Consider the following 19,027-nt stretch of genomic DNA (forward strand, 5'->3'; position numbering starts at 1 on the left):
GAAGGGTACATCCCCTGACTTGGCAGTAGTTACGCGAGGCGCATACGCAGGAGCCTGAAGCCAGAAAGCATTTGTCTGTAGAAAGCCCTGACAATTTTGCCTCAAACGTTTTATTTGAAAATACAAACGGTACAGAAAAGGTCAAAGTATGGTACCATGAATACCTGTATCCTGCATCTGGACTCAACACTTGACTACCTTTTCCTTATCTCTCTCTATACACTGAAAAATACTTTAAAGTTGTAATCAACACTTCATTCCGAACTCTTCAAAATGCATCCTTTAATATTCTCCAAACGTTATACCATTACATATGGTAAGAAAATTAACAATTTCCTAATATCATCTAATATTCAGTCATATTCAAATCTCCCCAACTACCCTAAAATATGTATTTTCATCATTTTGTTTTCAAATCGGTTTCACAATGCATTTGGTTATGGCTTTTTTAGGGTCTTGTTTTACCTTTTACTTTGAATTTAACAATTCACAGGAAGTTGGAAAAATACCCTTCCCCCAGTTTCCCTCAACAGGTACAATTTACATAATCATCATTTAACATAAAAATCAGGAAGTTGACACTGGTACAATGTTTGTGTAGACTTCTACCTCATTTTATCATGTGTATTTGTATAATCACTACCACAATCAAGACACACAACTGTTCCAACATCACAAAGACCTTCCTAAGTGCTACCCCTCTCTCTCCCTCCTGTCCCCTCCCACCATCCCCAACCTCTGGCAACCACTAATCTTTCATCTCTATATAGTTTTGTCATTTTAGAATATTATATAAGTAGAATCATACAGAATACCACCTTTTGAGATTGGATTTTTCACTCGGCATAATTTTCTTGAAATTCACTTTTCATTGCAGGAATGGGTCATTCCATTTTATTGCGGAGTATAAGTATTCATGGTATAAATAGAATACTGTTTTGGCCACTTGTTGAAGCTATTTTGGGTTACTTACAGATTTTGACTATTACAAATAAAACTGCTATGAACAGTCATGTACATATGTTTGTCTGAATTAAGTTTTCATTTCTCTGGGGGTAAATATTCAGGAGTACAAATACTGGGTCATATCATAAGTGCATGTTTGGTTTTGTAAGAAACTGCCAAACTGTTTTCCAGAGTGGGTGTATCATTTAACATTCCCAGCAACAGACAAAGACTGTTTCTCTGCATCCTTGCCAAGATTTAATAACATTGTTTTTCTTTTTTTAAGCTATTCTGACACGTGTGCAGTCATTTTTTTTAACTTGTATTTCTCTACTGGCTAATGATGGTGAATATCTTTTCATTTGTTTATTTGCTATCTATATTTTGGTGAAATGTCTACGTCTTTTGTCCATTTTCTAAACGAATGAATCTACTTATTATTGTTGAGTTTTGAGATTTCTTTATATAGGATAGATACAAATCCTGTTGGATATATGATTTACAAATATTTTCCCCAAGTCTGTAATGTCTTACCACTCTTAAAAAGTTTTTTTTTTTTTTTTTTTTTGTAGAGCAAACTATTTTAATTGTGATGAGGTCCAATTTATCATTTTTCCTTTTATGGAGCCTACTTTTGATGTAAATTTAAGAGTTCCTTGCTTAGTCCTAGCTCCTGACTATGGATGGATGGATGGATGGATGGATGGATGGATGGATATTTGCCTATGGATATCAAATTCCACCAGCAGCATTTGTTGAAAAAGCTATCCCTTTTACCGAATTGTTCAACCTTTGCCAAAAATCAATTGGGCATTTGTGTGAGTCTATCTCTGGCTCTTAGTGTCTTATGGTTCTTCAGTATCTTTTAAAAACAACCTCCCTCACCCACTTTTTATACCTTTCATTCTGGAAAATTTAACACATATACAAAAGCAGAGATCAGTACAATTAACTCCCAACATTCAACCAGCTTCAACAATTATCACCCCCTTCCTTTTTCATATTTTTGAAGAATCCAGTGCAGTTTTCTTTACAATAGTCCCTGTTCTAAATTTTCTTGTGTCATTTATCTTGTTCGTCTGTTTTCTGTATTTCCTGTAAAATGGCAATTAGGTCTAAGAAGCTTGATAAATTCAGGTTACACTTCTGGCTTATTGCATCACATGAGGAGGCAGATAATGTAGGTTGTCTTGGTCTTAGTGATGGTTAAGAGGTGAAGGCCAGCTTCTCTGTTAAAGTACATCTTTCCCTTTGTAATTACATAATCTGTAGTGATTCTTCTATAGCACAGATACAAAGCATCTCCATATTCATTACCTCGTAACAACTTTGTGAGGTAGATATTCTCCCTCCTGTTATACAGATGAGGAAATCAAGGCTCCAAGTAATAAAGGCATCTGTCCAAGGAAAGTGGCAGAAGCTGACTTATACCCAGGTCTTAAGACTTTAAATCTTGAGCCCTTCCATTTTTCACTCTTGTTTACCTTTCAGTCTAATGAGGAACCAGACCTCAAGGAACTCTGAGGTTGAATTAGTTAACATTTATCAACACATCAGTTCAATGCTACTATTAGAAACACAATCTGGATATTAAGGTATTTATAGTCCAGCTGCAGAATTGGGAGCTTTGAGAATTACAATATAAAATTAGCAACTCAAGAATATAGGATGAATTAAATCTACAAATGTACAAAAGAGAACAGACTGAATGAATGATTGGTTCACAGGCAGTAATGGGCCTGACCACTCAGGGGTGGATTCTGAATTGATTTAATCAGAGCTTTAAGGACTTGGTTCTTGTGAAACTTATTAGTAAGCTGAGTACTGGAACAGAATGTTGTTTCTTGAGTAACAAGCTTTCATATGTCAGCAATGGTGAAATGTTGATTAGAACTGAGAATAAAGTGGCAGGGATCATTAGCTCAGGGGTTGGAGTTAAGGATTTTTCCCTATGAACAAGGAAAGCAACGCAGGACTGTCCTTCCACTTTGACATTCTACATCTGCCAGGTTTCAAATCTGAAGGTTGAAAAATAATTTTCCTGGCTTCAGTGTTAACAGCTGGACATAATATTGTTTTTCCATAACAAGCCAGTATTTTACCATCGAAACAAACTAGGCATATTATCTATTAATCCCATCAAATTCTGAAAGCTATCTTTTTAAAAAGTCTTCTTAGACTATTAAACCCAAAGTAAGCTATCCACCATACTTCCTCTTAAAATGAGTATTTTTGAAGTTCTGAGTCCTAATATTGACGTAATGAACAAACATTATATTATGCCATGTTCTAGATTTTGACCATACCTCTTTTACCCAACTTTATTGACAACTAAATTATTTCACAAAGTATGTTCACAACCATCCTTTCACTTAATCCTCAAGCCCTTTTAAGAAAGCATTATGTCAACACTTGACTGACAGAGAAACTGAGGCCTAGAGGCTGACTTAACATCATCACATAGCTAGTAAGAGAAAGAGCCAGGACCCAAACCTCCGTCTTCTAATTCCAAATCTAGTACTCTTCTTAAGTTGTCCTCAAACAGCAGACTCTTGCCCACTCAACTCCATGTCTGACCTGTCTCGATATGGTCAATAGAGACTTTTTTGTAGCAGTGATGCTATTTTTAAAATGTACAATATACACATTTTCAGAAACAATGTCCATTTCTTAATACAAAGATATTTTTGCTATCACTTACAACTACATCATTACATCTCATAAGGTTCTTCAGAGCCTTCAAGTGCTCTAAGGTCCCTTTCCAGAGTCATAACAAACGGTCTGGGACATAATATTCTTTAACTAGAATTTGGTTTATGTAGTCTTGAAAGCCTAGATTAACATTCTTTCACATGCAAATCATTTGTCTACAAAAGGGTCAATCATGAATTTTTTCCTTGCAAGGACCATACACTGCCATTTGTCTAACAGTTACTTAGGTAGGCAGGGATTTTATCCCATTTTACAAATGACACTAGATTTTCTGAATGTCTGTCTTGGACTCGTTGGCACTTTGGAGCCAAGAGAATTCCTCCACATTATGGATTTCTTGTTGAAGATGAAGGTTTGAAGTCTGAGAGAATTCTTTTTCAGACTCATCACATTCACAAAGTTTTCCATCTGTATGAATTTTCTGATGTACAGTAAGGTTTTTTCTCTGCCTAAAAACTTTACTACAATCATTACACCCATACGGTTTCTCCCCTGTATGGATTCTCTGGTGGCCAACTAAATTCCTCTTAGAAGTAAAAGATTTTCTACACTTCTCACACTCATATGGTTTTTCCCCAGTGTGCATCCTCTGATGTACAACAAGGTTTTTATTCTGACTGAAGTCTTTTCCACACTCATTACATTTATAAGGCTTCTCTCCAGTGTGGATTCTTTGATGTACCATAAGATTTCTACTAGAGGTAAGAACTTTTCTACATATATGACATTCATAGGTTTTTTCCCCACTGTGAATTCTTTGATGTTCAATGAGGTTTCTGTTGTAAGTAAAGCCTTTCCCACACTCATTACATGCATAGGGCTTCTCACCAGTGTGGATTCTCTGATGGGCTATAAGGTTTGAGCGGTAACTGAAGACTTTCCCACAGTCACTGCATTTATAAGATTTTTCCCTTGTGTGAATCCGCTGGTGTCCAATGAGGCTTTTCTTCAAAATGAAGCATTTACCACACTCATTACACTCATAGGGTTTCTCACCACTGTGGATTCTCTTATGTTCAATGAGGTTTCTGTTAGAACTGAAAGCTCTTCCACACTCACTGCATTCAAAGGGCTTTTCTCCAGTGTGGATTCTCCGATGTACAAGCAGGCTTGAATTATAACTAAAAGCCTTCCCACAATCCTCACATTTGTAGGATTTCTCCTGTGTATGTAGTTTCTGATGGACCATGAAACTTTTACTCATGATGAAAGTCTTCCCACACTCTCGACATTCATAGGGCTTCTCCCCATTGTGTAGTCTCTCATGGTCAATGAGGTTTCTGTTAGAACCAAAGACCTTGCCACAGTCTTTACATTCATAGAGATTCTCTCCAGTATGGAACCTCTGATGTAAAATGAGGCTCTTCTTTAGAATGAAAACTTTCCCACACTCATTACATTCGTAAGGTTTCTCTCCATTGTGGAGTCTCTGGTGGTCAAAAAGATAAGCACTCTGAGTGAACGCTTTCCCACATTCAGTACATTTATATGGCTTCTCTCTGCTATGCATCCTCTTATGGTCAATTAGATTTGCCTTTGAATTGAAAATCTTCCCACATTTTTTACAACCAAAAGTCTTCTTTTCTGTGTGTACTCTCTGGTGTAAGAGGAGGCTTTTGCTTCGAATGAAAACTTTTCCACATTCTTTACATTTGTATGGGTTCTCTGTACTGTGGAGCCGCTGATGGTCAACAAGGTAAGTGGTCTGAGCAAAGGTTTTTCCACATTCATCACATTTGTAGGGCTTTTCCCCAGAGTGGATTCTCTGGTGCAGAATGAGGCTCTTTTTCAGAATGAAAGCTTTCTGACACTTGTTACATTTATAAGGTTCTTCCCCTTTGTGGAGCCTCTGATGGTCAATGAGGTAAGCATTCTGAGAGAAAACTTTCCCACATTCATTACATTTATAAGGTCTCTCCCCAGAATGGCGCCTTAGATGTATAATAAGGCCTGAATGCCTATAGAAGCCCTTTCCACACTCCTTACATTTATAAGGCTTCTCCCCCGTGTGGATTCTCTGATGGTTTAGAAGATAAGCACTTTGAGAGAAGGCTTTCCCACATTCATTACATTTATAAGGTTTCTCCCCAGAATGGTTCCGTAAATGCATTAGAAGGCTTGAGCGCTGAATAAAGCCTTTTCCACACTCTTTACATTTATGAGGTTTCTCACCAGTGTGGATTCTCCGATGGTTTATAAGATGGGAGATTTTATTGAAATGTTTACAACATATATCACATTTATAAAACTTCTTTCCTTCAGTACCTATTAAACTTTCAGAAAGAGCTGAACCTGAAGTCAAGCTTTCTCCAAATTCCTTCCACTTTTGGCCTTGTTTTTCTGGTAGCGTTCTTTTCTTCTTAGCTCTTTCACAGACGGAAACTTTCTTTAGGGTATCCCTTTCCCCTGTTTTAGTTCCCCAATGACTTGCCAAAACTTGCCATTCACATGCTTCCTCAAAATCTAGGGTCTGAGGAACACCTCCCTGAAGTCTTTTGGATGTTCCTTTCTGAGAATCGGCTCTTTGAGAAATGCTTGGCTTTGGTGTCACCTCCTCATTCTCAGTCATGGTCTCCCATTCTGGTAAAAGGAATTAAAAATGCAAATGTTACCATGTCCCTGTGTTAGTAAGAATAAGATCTTCAAATGACTTTAAAACAAGCCAGTAGGGTACACTTTCATATGAATACAAAAAGAAGACACTTTTCATTAAATGAAAATACAAAGCAGAATACTACACTGACAAGGTTGTGTTTTAACACAGAACTCACTCGGACACTTCTAAGCTCCTTGTCTTCAGGGAGCAGATGGAAAAATATAAATGATGTTGAGTAAACAGATATAAGGAAGAACCAGAGAGAGAACATGGGATCATGCGTAGGTGGTTCAGACATGAGGCTCAGGAAGCTGGATGGAACAGGGAGAATCATTAGACTTATAAAGAATTGTCTCTTTATTTTCTTCTTGCTAGGAAGATGGGAACTCTAAAGGAGAGAAAATATATGTCAGGACCCTAAAACAATCTTTAATTTTTGAAGAGTCAAGTGAATATTTTTTAATTACTTGAAAGCAAAGTAACCTACAGGGAAAAAATCCACTAAAAAGCAACTTAATGCTTAGAATTCATCTATAACTCCCACTATTCCTTTTAAAATTGAGAAATGGAAAACATCAGGACTGAGTTAGATTCAACTAAATATAAAAAGGAAGAGGGGCGCCTGGGTGGCTCAGTTGGTTAAGCATCTGACTCTTGATTTCAGTTCAGGTCATGATCTCAGGGTCATGAGATTGAGCCCCAAATGAGATTGAGCCCCACATCAGGCTCTGCACTCAGCATGGAGTCTGCTTGTCCCTCTCCCTTCCCCCGCTTGCTCTCTCTCTAAAATAAATAAATGAAAATCTTAAAAAAAATATATACATATGTAAGAAGAAATACAGAATGAAAAAAAATAGAGACATTTTAAAAACATAATACATCTATAAAATGATGTGGCTGAACTAGTAAATTGCCAGTCCCTTTCTACTCCAACATTCTCAAATATTGTAAAATGTGAAATTATCTTTTTGAAAATGTTTTAGCAACTTACTTTCACCATCCAAATGTAAGGAGAAATCATGAACTTGTTCCCCAAATTATCTAGTAAGTAAAATAATGTGAATAATAGTAATATTATCTTCTATTAGAGGATAACAACACTGTTCTTCTACCCAAATAGAGAGAAAAGACATAGGAAAGAAATAGCTATTTTACTTCATTATAAATTTAATTTATGAGAGGGTGAGGATAGAAAATACCTAATAAATGTCAACCTGAACTACATTCTTAGGTCAGATTTACATATCTCAACTGCCCCTTTTTCCAGGATTCAGGCAGGACTGCCAATCACACTACTTCACCTGACTATAGGGATGGGCATGTGTCCTATCCAATACTGGTATTCCAGTTTCCTCATCCACAGTGATTGGTTTCAAGGTTTAAGCAGGATGCTGGTTTCAGGAAGATTCTCTTTAAGGAAGTAGAAGTGTTTTAAAGAAGTAGAAGAGTTTTTAAGAAGTGGAAGTGTTGCAAGTGGTTTACTGAGATGAAAAATGGTTAAGAAATTAGCAATTTTGGGGGCACCTGGCTGGCTCAGTTGTAGAGCATGCAAATCCTGATCTTGGGATTGTGAGTTTGAGCCTCACATTGGGCACAGAGTTTACTTAAAAACAAAAACAAAAACAGAAAGACAGAAATGCCTTAAAATACATATTCAGTATTCTAAATGTCTTGAAAGGAAAAAAATATGATTAAAATTCTTAAAAAAAGAGGGCGCCTGGGTGGCTCAGTTGGTTTAAGTGTCTGCTTTCGGCTCAGGTCATGATCCCAGGGTCCTGGGATCTGAGTCCCACATTGGACTCCCTGCTCAGTGAGGAGTCTGCTTCTCCCTCTCCCTCTGCCCCTCCCCCCTGCTTGTGCTCTCTTTCTCTCTCCATCTCTCTCAAATAAATAAAAATTTTTTAAAGATTTTACTTCTTTATCTGACAGAGAAAGCAATTCTCTTCCTGAACTGTTCTTCCTTTTCCCAATTCACTACAAGCCCAATACCCACACCCTTAAAAATAAGCCCAAAAATCACCCCCTCTAGATATTACCAAATATTACAGAAATAAAAAGGATTCTAAGGGAATGCTAGAAATGATTCTGTGCAAATAAATTGGACAATTTAAGATGAAATGGGCAAATTCCTAGAAGGACGCAAATTACTAAAACTGACTCAAGATATAGAGAATGTCAATAGATCTCTAAAAAATAAAGAAATTGAGTCAGTAATCAAAAAACCACCCACAAAGAATAGCCCAGGCCCAGAGTGCTTCACTGATGAATTCTATCAAACATTAAAAGAATACCAATTTTTCACAAACTCTTCCAATAAACAGAAGAGTTGGGAACACTTCACAACTCACTCTATGAGACCAGTATTACCCTGATACCAAAACCAGACAAAGACATCATAAAAAAAAAAGAAAAAAGAAAAGAAAGAAAACTACAAATAGACCTTATGAATATAGACATGAAAATCCTCAACAAAATACTAGCCAACCTAATCCAGCAACACATGAAAAAAAATTATACACCATGACCGAGTGAGATTTATCACAGAAATGCAGTTTGGTATAATATTGGAAAATCAATTAATTACATAATGTAATGAATGACAAAAATCACATAATCATCTCAATAGATGCAGAAAAAGCATCTGATAAAATCCAATACCCCTTCATGAATAAAACACTTGACAAAGTAGGAATAGAAGGGGAACTTCTTCAATGTGATAAAGTTCTTCAGCCAAAAACTACAAAAAAATCCAAAGCTAACATCATACTTAATGGTGAACAATTGATGATTTCTCTCTAAGAACTCTCAACAAGAAAAAGATTTCTGTTCTTGCCACTTCTATGCAACACAGACTGCAGGTTTCAGTCAAAGCAATTAGGCAACAGAAAGAAATAAAAGTCATCCAGATTGAAAAGGAAGAAGTAAAACTACCTGTTTGCAGATGACAAGATCTTATATGTAGAAAATCCTAAAGAATCTACCAAAAAAACTGTTAAAACTAAGTAAGTACGGCAAGGTTGTAGGACACAAGATCAATAAACAAAAAACAGTGGGATTTCTACATAATAGCACTGAACAATCTTAAAAGGAAATTAAGAAATAACAGCATAAAAAAGAATAAAAGACAGGAATAAATTTTAAAAAGTAGTACAAAACTTATACTCTGAAAACTACGAAACACTGTTAAATGAAGTTAAAGACTAAATAAATGAAAACATATTCCATGTTCATGGATTGGAAGATTTAATACTGTTAAAATGGCAATAATCCCCACATTGATCTATAAATTCAGTGCAATCATCCCTATCATAAATCCCCTGGCTTCTTCAGAAATTGACAAGCTAATACTAAAATTGATATGGAAACTCAACAAGCCTAGAATAACTAAAATAATACTGAAAAAGAAGAACCACAATTGAAGGGCTCACACTTCTTGATTTTAAAATGTACTTCAAAGCAACAGTAATAAGACAGGGTTCCAGTGACATAAGGATAGACATATAATCAAAGGAACAGAATTGAGAGTCCAGAAATAAGCCTCCACATTTATGGTTAACTGATTCTCAAAAGGGTACCAAAACAATTCAGTGGGGGAAAAATGCTGCTGAGATAATGGAATGGTGCTGAGACATGATGCTGAGACATGGAAAGAATGAAGTTGGACCCTTATACACATACAAAAACTAACTCAAAATGGATCAAAGAACAAAACTAAGAACTGAAACTATAAAACTCTTAAAAGAAAACGCATACATAAATCTCCATGACCTTGAATTAGGCAATAGTTTCTTAGATGTGACAGTAAAGCACAAGCAACAAAAGAAAGGATAAATTGAAATTCATCAAAATTAGTAACTTTTGTGCTTCAAAGGATATCACTGAGAAAGTGAAAAGACACTCACAGAATGGGAGAAAATACTTGAAAGTCCCATACCTGATAAGGTATTTGTATCTAAAATATATAAACTCCAGGGCGCCTGGGTGGCTCAGTTGGTTAAGGGACTGCCCTTGGCTCAGGTCATGATCCTGGAGTCCCAGGACTGAGCCCCACATCAGGTTCCCTGCTCAGCAGGGAGTCTGCTTCTCCCTCTGACCCTCCCCCTTCCTGTGTTCTCTCTCTCATTCTCTCTCTCTCTCAAATAAAATCTTTAATATATATATATATATATATACATACAAACTCCTACAACTCAACAAAAAGACAACCCAATTAAAAGATAGGCAAAGAATCTGAAAAGACATTTCTTCAAAGACATACAACCAATAAACACATGAAAAGTTGCACAACATCTTTAGTCATCAGGAAAATGCAAATGAAAACCACAATGAGTCATCTTTTTAGATCCACCAGGATGGCTAGAATCAGAAAGATTATAAATTATTAAATTATTAAAGATTGTAAATGCTGGGGAAAATCTGGAGAAACTGCGGGGCGCCTGGGTGGCTCAGTCAGTTAAGCATCTGCCTTCAGCTCAGGTCATGATCCCGGAGTCCCAGGACGGAGCCCTGCATCATGCTCCCCGCTCAGCAGGGAGTCTGCTTCACTTCTCCCTCTGACCCTCCCCCTTCTTGTGCTCTCTCTCATATAAATAAATAAAATCTTAAAAAAAAAAAGATCTGGAGAAACTGAAACCCTTATATACCAATGGTGAGAGTGTAAAATGGTGCAGCAACTTTGGAACAGTCTGTCAGCTCCTCATATGATTAAACAGAGTTACCATTTGACCCAGTGTTTTATAAGGATGGATGTTTCTGTGATTCGTCTTGCATAACCAACAACCTAGACCTGAATGTATGCAGGCAGGCTACAGAATGCTGTTTCTGAGACTCAGGCTATATGAATAACCTTGGAAACCTCATTATTTAAACTATATTATCTGGCCTCCAGGTCAGAACTGACTCTTCTGGACGCCAAGAGTTACAAATCTTGACTCACATCCCCTCCTCCTACAAAGCAGGGCTGGCTCCCCAGAATGTAACCCAGGAGGGGAGGTAAGTAGCCTCCTTGAAAATATAGCCCAGGCTCCTTGAAAATATAAAAACATGGTAACACAGAAACGCAGCTCACTCCAAACTGCACATAGGTGAACAAATGTTTAACTTCAGACCCCATCATCTGCCCTATAAATATGGCCCTTATGGGGATGGTCAGTTGGAAAGTCTCACCTGAGTGGAGGATGCTCCGCCCAAGCTTCTCAATCTGGACTGAGCCAGGCTGTCTCCATGGGGCTTCCCCAGCTAATGAGTTTGGATGTTGTGTACCTGACTAATGTAGCTTTGTCTTATTCTCATTTATTGCTTACTATTACTCTCATTTATGTGTAGATTCCTTTCTTCTGTTTCTATTAGGTTTCTATAATAATAAAGTTTTCTTTCCTTTTAGAAACCAAGATGCAGCTGTTGTGAATATTTTCACAGAACACCCAGGTATTCCACTCCTTGGTATATATCCAAGAGAAATGAAAACATACATCCACACAAAAACTTGTGCACAAATATTCACAGCAGTGTTATTTATACAGCTCAAAGGTGGAAACAAAATTTTTAAATGTCCATCAAATGATGAATCAATAAAATGTGATATATATACACACAAGAGAATATTCAGCATTAAAACGAATAAAGTATTAATACCTGCCACAATATGGATGAACCTTGAGAACATTATGCTAAGTAAAAGCAGTCACAAAAGACCACATACTGTATGATTCCATTTATATAAAATGTCCATAGAAAAGGCAAATCTAGAGAGATAGAAAGCAGATTAATGGTTGCCTAAGGCTGGGTTGGAGGGGCAGTTGGGTGAAATGAATTTGACTGCTATATGGTACAAGGCTTCTCTTTGGGGTGATGAACTATTCTAAAATTAATTGTGGTGATGGTCACACAGTTCTGTGTATTACTAACAACCACTGCACTGTAACCTTTAAATGGGTGAATTATAGCTCAATAAAACTGTTATTAAAATAAAAAGTCACCCCATGTAAATCTTTCCCTTAGCCACCCACCCCTGCCCCCACTCTCCTGCTCCTACTATCACAAGCTCCTATGGGCTCCCACACTTGTGCACACTTTTATTACACAGCATTTGTCACACTGTATTGTAATTATTAGTATAAATGTCTACCACTCCAACTTGAATGTTTGAAGGCAGGGGTTAAGCTTAACATATGGGAAGTACTCAATATTTCCTGAATTTCCCTCAAATTCTATTCCAATCCCTTAAATAAAACATATACAAATCTTTTACATACTGAAACAGTGTGTGCAAGCCATCTGAGAATCCGCTTTTCTACCAAATAGTTTATCAATGCATGGAAATTGAGTGCAGAATTGTCATATTTGATAGTGTCACAGTATAACTCCAAGTCAAACACAACGGTTTGCTTAGTACTTTCTCTATCTCGGGGAATTAGGTTGTGCCCAACTTTTAACCATTTATAAATACTTTGCTGGTACTATCCTTAGACATGTTACTTATTTTCCTCTTTCTGAACCATTTCTTTAAGGTATCATCCTCAAATGAAAATCACTAGGTCAAAAGGCATAAACCCTCAGGTATCGGCTTGCTAAAGTTCCAACAATATTGCAGGTGAAGCATATCTTATTTGTTAAAATTGATTCAAACTTCTCCTTCCTCAAAGAGCTAGACTAAAGAAGCAATTCCATTTTCTTCTCTTTTTTTTTTAGTTTAACTCTTAGACCCATCTAGAATTTATTTTGGCTTATAGCATGAGTTATATGGACCCATGGTGAGTGTTTTTCATAAAATTCACCAATTTACTCATAAAACATATTTTTAAATTCTTGAAAAGATGGATTATTGAGTAAATAGCATTACAACTACTAAAAGCCACTTGGGTTAAAAAACAAAGAAACAAATTGGATTCATATGTCATTCTATATATCAAGATAAATTTTAGATTGAGTAAAGCTTAAAAATAAAAAGTAAACAATAAAAGTATCTGAAAACAATACAAGTGATTTAAAAAAAATAATTTTACTGGGACGCCTGGGTGGCTCAGTCGGTTAAGTGTCTGACTCTTGATTTTGGCTCAGGTCATGATCTCAGGGTCATGGGATCGAGCCCCACAATGGGCCCTGTGCTCAACATGGAATCTGCTTGAGATTCTTCCTCTCTCTCTGCCCCTTCCCCTCCCCTGCTTGCACACACTCTCTCTAAATAAATAAAATCTTAAAAATAAACAAATAAAAATAATTTTACTGAGAAGACCACAAAGACCATAAAGGAAAATACTGCTAAATTTAATACTACATAAAAGATTTCCTAAGGCTTAAAAATAACAACTCATAAATAATGCTGAAAGGCAAACAAATGGGAAAAACATACGCAATACTTGACAAAAGGGTAGTTCTCATAAATAAAAGAACTATGTAGAAAGGCTATGAATAGGGGTGAAATGACCAATAAATGTGAGAAGATTTCCACCACACTAATAATCAAAGAAATGAAAAACAAAAAATAGTATCTGTCATCTACCTAGCAGAGATTTAAAACACTGACCAAATCATAAGCACATATAAGGGAGATGGGCCCTCTTTTGCTCTTTTCATGGGAAAGTAAGTTGGTACATCATTGGTAGAAAGCAGTTTGGTAACATGTATCAAAATATAAAATCTACAGAATGTTTGGCCCACAATTGGCACATCTAAGATAGCAAAAGATATATTCTCATTAAGTGTAAATATTTACAGTATAAATTACTATAAACAATTAAAATAATAAGGCTGCAACATACGAAAAAAATCAGTATTTTCATATATGTACATTATAGTCAATGAGAAAACATCAGAAGATTCTAATTCCAAAGAATCAATTATCCTGAACTATGCAAGATCCAGATGAAGACAATTTTAAAACAGGCCTGAAACATAAAAGCAGTGCTGAACAAATGGAAAGGCATGTAATGTTCTTGAATAGAAATTCAGTATCATAAAGTTGTCAATGTAAAGCATGATACACAAACAATGGAATAGTATGCAGCTATTTAAACTGATACTATAAATCTGTATTTCAGTCTAAATTAGGTCAGTGAATTAGTTGATTCCTCAATTTTTAATGTGTATTTGTCCAAACAAAATCTTACCTTTTTCTTCAAAGTCCAGCACAAAGCTACCTCCTTTATGGCCTTTCCTAATCTCAGGAGGAATGGTATTGGTTGTTTTGTCCTCTTCATTTCCATCTTAAAAGGTTTATCACACTCTTATACCAATTATTTTACTGTGCCTTGTTTATTCTTTCTATGCTCATCTCCCCAATTGTGATAAGCTACTTAAGGGCAGAATCATTTCCACAGTTGCTATCACATGATAGATATTTTCATGTTTGCTGGAAGCACAAATGGCTACTAAATATTTTTTAAATGTTCTTACTTTAGGGGTGCCTGAGTGGCTCAGTCGTTAAGCATCTGCCTTAGGCTCAGGTCATGATCCCAGTGTCGTGGGATCGAGCCCCGCTTAGGGCTCCCTGCTCAGTGGGAAGCCTGCTTCTCCCTCTCCCATTCCCCCTGCTTGTGGTGTTCCCTCTCCTACTGTGTCTCCCTCTGTCAAATAAATAAATAAAATCTTTAAAAAAAAATTCTTACTTTATTACTAGTCATAAAAATCCACTAGAGAATAAAGATATTACAACTTTAAAAAAATCATATCAGCAACAATTTAAAAGAATGGGATTACGCAGTACCAATAAAGGCAGAGCAAAAGGAGTGCTGTGTATCTCTCCATGAGGACAGAGATCACCAAGGAAAGCAATTTGGCAGTATGAAAGAAGAACCTTAAAATAATTCAAACACTTAGGCCTAGTAATTCTACTTCTAAGAAAATAATGAGAGGGCGCCTGGGTGGCTCAGATGGTTGAGCGTCTGCCTTTGGCTCAGGTCATGATCCCAGGGTCCTGGGATCAAGTCCCGCATCGGGCTCCCTGCTCCTTGGAAGCCTGCTTCTCCCTCTGCTTCTCTCTCTCTCCCCCTCTGTCTCTCATGATAAATAAATAAAATCTTTAAAAAAAAAATAAAAAATAAAAAAATAATGAGAAATAAAGAAAGACCTTAGGTACAGAGACAGATGATTATTACAGAAATTATCTAAAATAAGGAAATGGCTAAATTATGGCACAAATTATGTAGCCAATAAAAAAAACTCAGGAAAAAACAGGTAATATGTCAAAATTTTGATAGTAGTTGTCTACAAGAGTGGGTTTAAGTTGTATTCTCTTCTAATATTCTATGTTTTCCAAAATAAGTATATACTACTTTCATAATCAGAAAACAAAGGCTAATGAAATAAAGGTAAGAATGATGGGAAGAAAGAGTCCTTACCTAGGGAGGTCACATTTCCATAGTTCTCCAACATCACATCCCAGTATAAAGCCCTCTGAATCGGGCCCAGACACTCCCATTCCTCTGAAGTAAAGCATACTGACACTTCCTCAAACATCACCAACTCCTGAAATAACAGGTATGTGTGAGATTATCCATGCCCAGGAGCTCCCCTACTGAAAAGTTCCTTGCACTTCTGGGTAAGGACACATTATGAGGCCATGAGGCAAGCAAGGGCTATCAGAGAGACATAAGGAAACCCCACATAAAGTCTACCTTCCAATCACATGGACTGTGATTTACAGATAGGAACTGATTGGGCCCCAAACACCAGGATGACAGAGGACACCTCAGCCATAGTTTGGTAGTGCAGAGAGGGCCTTAGGAAGGAAAAAGAATGCAAACCTACCTGGGGCTGGGCTGTTAGGAGCATGAGGGCCATTAATTGATTTCTTGGGTTCTCTTCCTGGGAAAGGGCAGAAGCTTCAGGGCCAGGAGAATCTGAAGAAGGAGCAAAAGCTGCACGTGAAATTACTGCTGTTCCTGACCACTAATCCAAGTCCCATTTCTTCTACAAACAAGGAATTCAGAAAGACCCAGAACTCCCAGGACTAGACAATGATGGCTATAAAATGACTTACAAACCTCTTCTGAGTAACCCCCATGTGAAGGACTGGAATAATAAAAGAACAGCAATAAGAATGGATAAAAGGTTACAGGGACCCAGGAAAGGATAGGTGGGGGAATAACAGAAAGAACCTGGTACCATAAGGGTTTCATATACAAGACAGGAGAGGAGGCAACTAACTGCAAGTTGGAGGAGGAGCCATAATAAAGAGCCTGAGAAAGTCCAAAGCCAGGATCACTAAGTACCATGTTGTGGATCCTGAAGATTGAACATCACTGGGTCAGTAAAAGGATTTTGGCAAATTTCAGTTGCTATGCAGCTGCCAATGGGTGCATGAGGTACTGCTGTTCCTGGAGTGTTCATCCCTTCCTGCAGAATGTCCTGGTCCTGAACAAGAACTGGAACCTAGGAACAAGCAAAACAAAATAAGCTGACTTTTCTTGTACCTCCAGAAAACGGGCTCACCTAACCACTATGGACCTCTTTCTACCCACAATCTCGAACTGTGAGATCAGAGACCCACCTCAAGTCTGGAGCATCAAAACAGCAGTAAAGCTTTGCCTTGAGAACAATGGAGCTGGCCCTCTAGCCCCACTCATGGCACTGGTGACCTCTCCCACTGAGACTGAACAGAACGGTGGAAACAGAAGCGAGATCTGGGTGTGGGCTAGGAGGGAATGGGAAGTAACAAGTAATAATTAAGAGTATGGGTCTTAGCTTCAGACCTGGTTTTAGATTAGACTGGGTTCAATACACTCTTCTACTTATTTACCCCTTTATTATCCGTTCTTGCTCCAACAGAAGGAACACCAGAGTCTAGACACATGGTTTTGCTGCTACCTAGATGTCTGACATAAGGCAATCCAGCAAACCTTTCTCTGCCTCCACTTTCCTCTCTCTCAAATAAGGATGGATTAGTGCCTTGTAATGAAATATACAGCTCTAAAAATCTTCATTTTTATGATTAAAATAAACAAGCCCATCCTTGGTGCCACTCCCAAGTTTTAAGTTAGGTTTCAGACTTCTTATATACAAATGTTTCTGGTGGACTACAGACTGACAGAAAGAGATCTCACACACACTACGAAATATATTAAGATCCCAATTTAATGATCAAGGATATAAAATCTTTCCAGAAGTAAATATCTCAACACAATCCCTTGGCCCACATAATTCCCAGTAGGGGCACACATGGGGAGGTCCTGCCAGATTTAGAAAGCTTCATTCTTACTGTCCCATTGCCTTTTATACTCCAAGCTTACATCATCATTCCTAACAAACTTATACAAACAATACATATGCTTCTGTTTAGGGGAACACTTAGAAACATAATCAACCAAACTCTGCATTAGCAAGCATCACCCAGAGGGATAAAGTGTACTAATTCTGAATTAGACCCAAGATGCCAATCATAAATCCATTTCTCTGCAGCTTTCTAAAATCTGAAATAGCTCATTAACCTGCTGTAATAAGCATTACAGTTGCTAATGAGCTATAAATTGTTTACAAAAATTACAGGATCACCCTCCAGCCCAGCTTGCCCTGCCTTAATTCTCTCCTTCCTTCCATCCCAAATCTCTCCCCTCCCCCTTTCTCACTTTTAGTGCTGGTCCATCGAGGTCTTTCTGTAGCTCCTCTACCAGGGCCACAGCCTCCTCACCACTCCCAGGGCGATGGATCTGCACCCAGGTCCGAATCTCCCCAGGCAGGATGCTCAGGAACTGCTCCAGGACCAACAGCTCCAGGATCTGGGCCTTAGTACGTGCTTCTGGCCTCAGCCATCGACGACAGAGCTCCCGGAGCCGGCTCAGTGCTTCCTGGGGTCCAGATGTCTCATGGTAACGTAACTGTCTAAAGTGCAGGTGGGAGGTCTCCCAAACAGAGGAGCTGCTTCCTTGGAAGCTGGTTCCCCATTTCCAGGTATCATCCTTCCCTTTAACAAGACCCTCTTGTCTCAGAGCATTGTGGGCCCAATTTTCTCTTGTCATTGTTGTCATTTAGGAAAGGCTCCTCTCCAGGCCCCTTCAATCCTTGCTTGACTTCTTCCTTAAAGCTTAGAGAATATCATCTAGAAGACCTCAAGAAATCATTGATAAAGTTAACCCAAAGCAATAACCAAGATTTCCAGATCCCAGTCAGTTTCCAGTGACGAAGAGAACCTTCCTAAATGCAAGGTTCTAGGTTCCGGGCAGTGCCTCCTCTGACAGAAGCCCCTGCCCAAGGCTTTAAGGACACAGACATTCATGCTACCCAGACCACTGCTGCAACCAAAGTCATGAAATCCCTTTAGTCTTTATTCACAATATCTCCTCCACCTAATTACAATAAATCTTTATCTACCACTCTAACAATGGGCATCCTGGCTACTCCTGTGTGACCCTGAACAAGTTACCCCACTTCTGAGTCTGTTTCTTAACCTGAAGAATGGGGTAATAATAGGTCCTACTGTATAGCCTTGTGTAAGAATTTGATATTTACATACATTTCAAGTTTTGAACAGTGCCTGGTATATGGGCTCAAATGTCGGTTATTATCTTTCTATAACTAGAACTCTTTCCTATGTTCTGTATAGTCAACAAGTAAGGTCTTAATCCTGATACACGAGACAAAATCCTAACACCTCAGTTAAGAAAGAAAGGCTGAACTCAGTTAGCTTTACTATACATACTTTGAATTCTCTGAAAATTGTTCATTACATCAATCAAAATATTTAGATAAATTTGACTTTTATTATACAAAACTTAGGCTTGTGGCTCTCTAAAAATCTTTTTTTAAGAAATAACATTTATTTTTCCTATTACAAAACAT

At 37.7% G+C, this 19,027-nt stretch overlaps 2 protein-coding genes across 7 annotated transcripts in view; both read right to left on the reverse strand.

Annotated features, from left to right (window-relative positions):
- The window catches only part of ZNF35 (zinc finger protein 35), a 42,183-nt gene that overhangs the window by 18,081 nt on the left and 5,075 nt on the right, over positions 1 to 19,027 (reverse strand). The gene's annotated exons all lie outside the window — the stretch shown is intronic.
- LOC113917169 (zinc finger protein 197) overlaps positions 1 to 19,027 on the reverse strand; it is a 32,491-nt gene continuing 13,464 nt past the window's right edge. For 2 of the 5 annotated variants that reach the window (XM_027584801.1, XM_027584800.1), the window contains exons 2-6: positions 17,818 to 18,296; positions 16,465 to 16,624; positions 16,001 to 16,092; positions 15,592 to 15,718; positions 1 to 6,237 (exon numbers count right to left, since the gene is read on the reverse strand). In XM_027584801.1, coding sequence (XP_027440602.1) covers positions 3,920 to 6,237; positions 15,592 to 15,718; positions 16,001 to 16,092; positions 16,465 to 16,624; positions 17,818 to 18,216 — 3,096 coding nt within the window. In that variant the 5' untranslated portion in view covers positions 18,217 to 18,296 and the 3' untranslated portion in view covers positions 1 to 3,919. Of the gene's footprint in view, positions 6,238 to 15,591; positions 15,719 to 16,000; positions 16,093 to 16,464; positions 16,625 to 16,742; positions 16,887 to 17,817; positions 18,297 to 19,027 lie in introns of those variants that run through there. The other 3 variants (XM_035721979.1, XM_027584799.1, XM_027584802.1) reach the window with 2 other exon arrangements.

Source organism: Zalophus californianus, chromosome 1 (genome assembly GCF_009762305.2).
Source record: "Zalophus californianus isolate mZalCal1 chromosome 1, mZalCal1.pri.v2, whole genome shotgun sequence".
NCBI lineage: Eukaryota > Metazoa > Chordata > Mammalia > Carnivora > Otariidae > Zalophus > Zalophus californianus.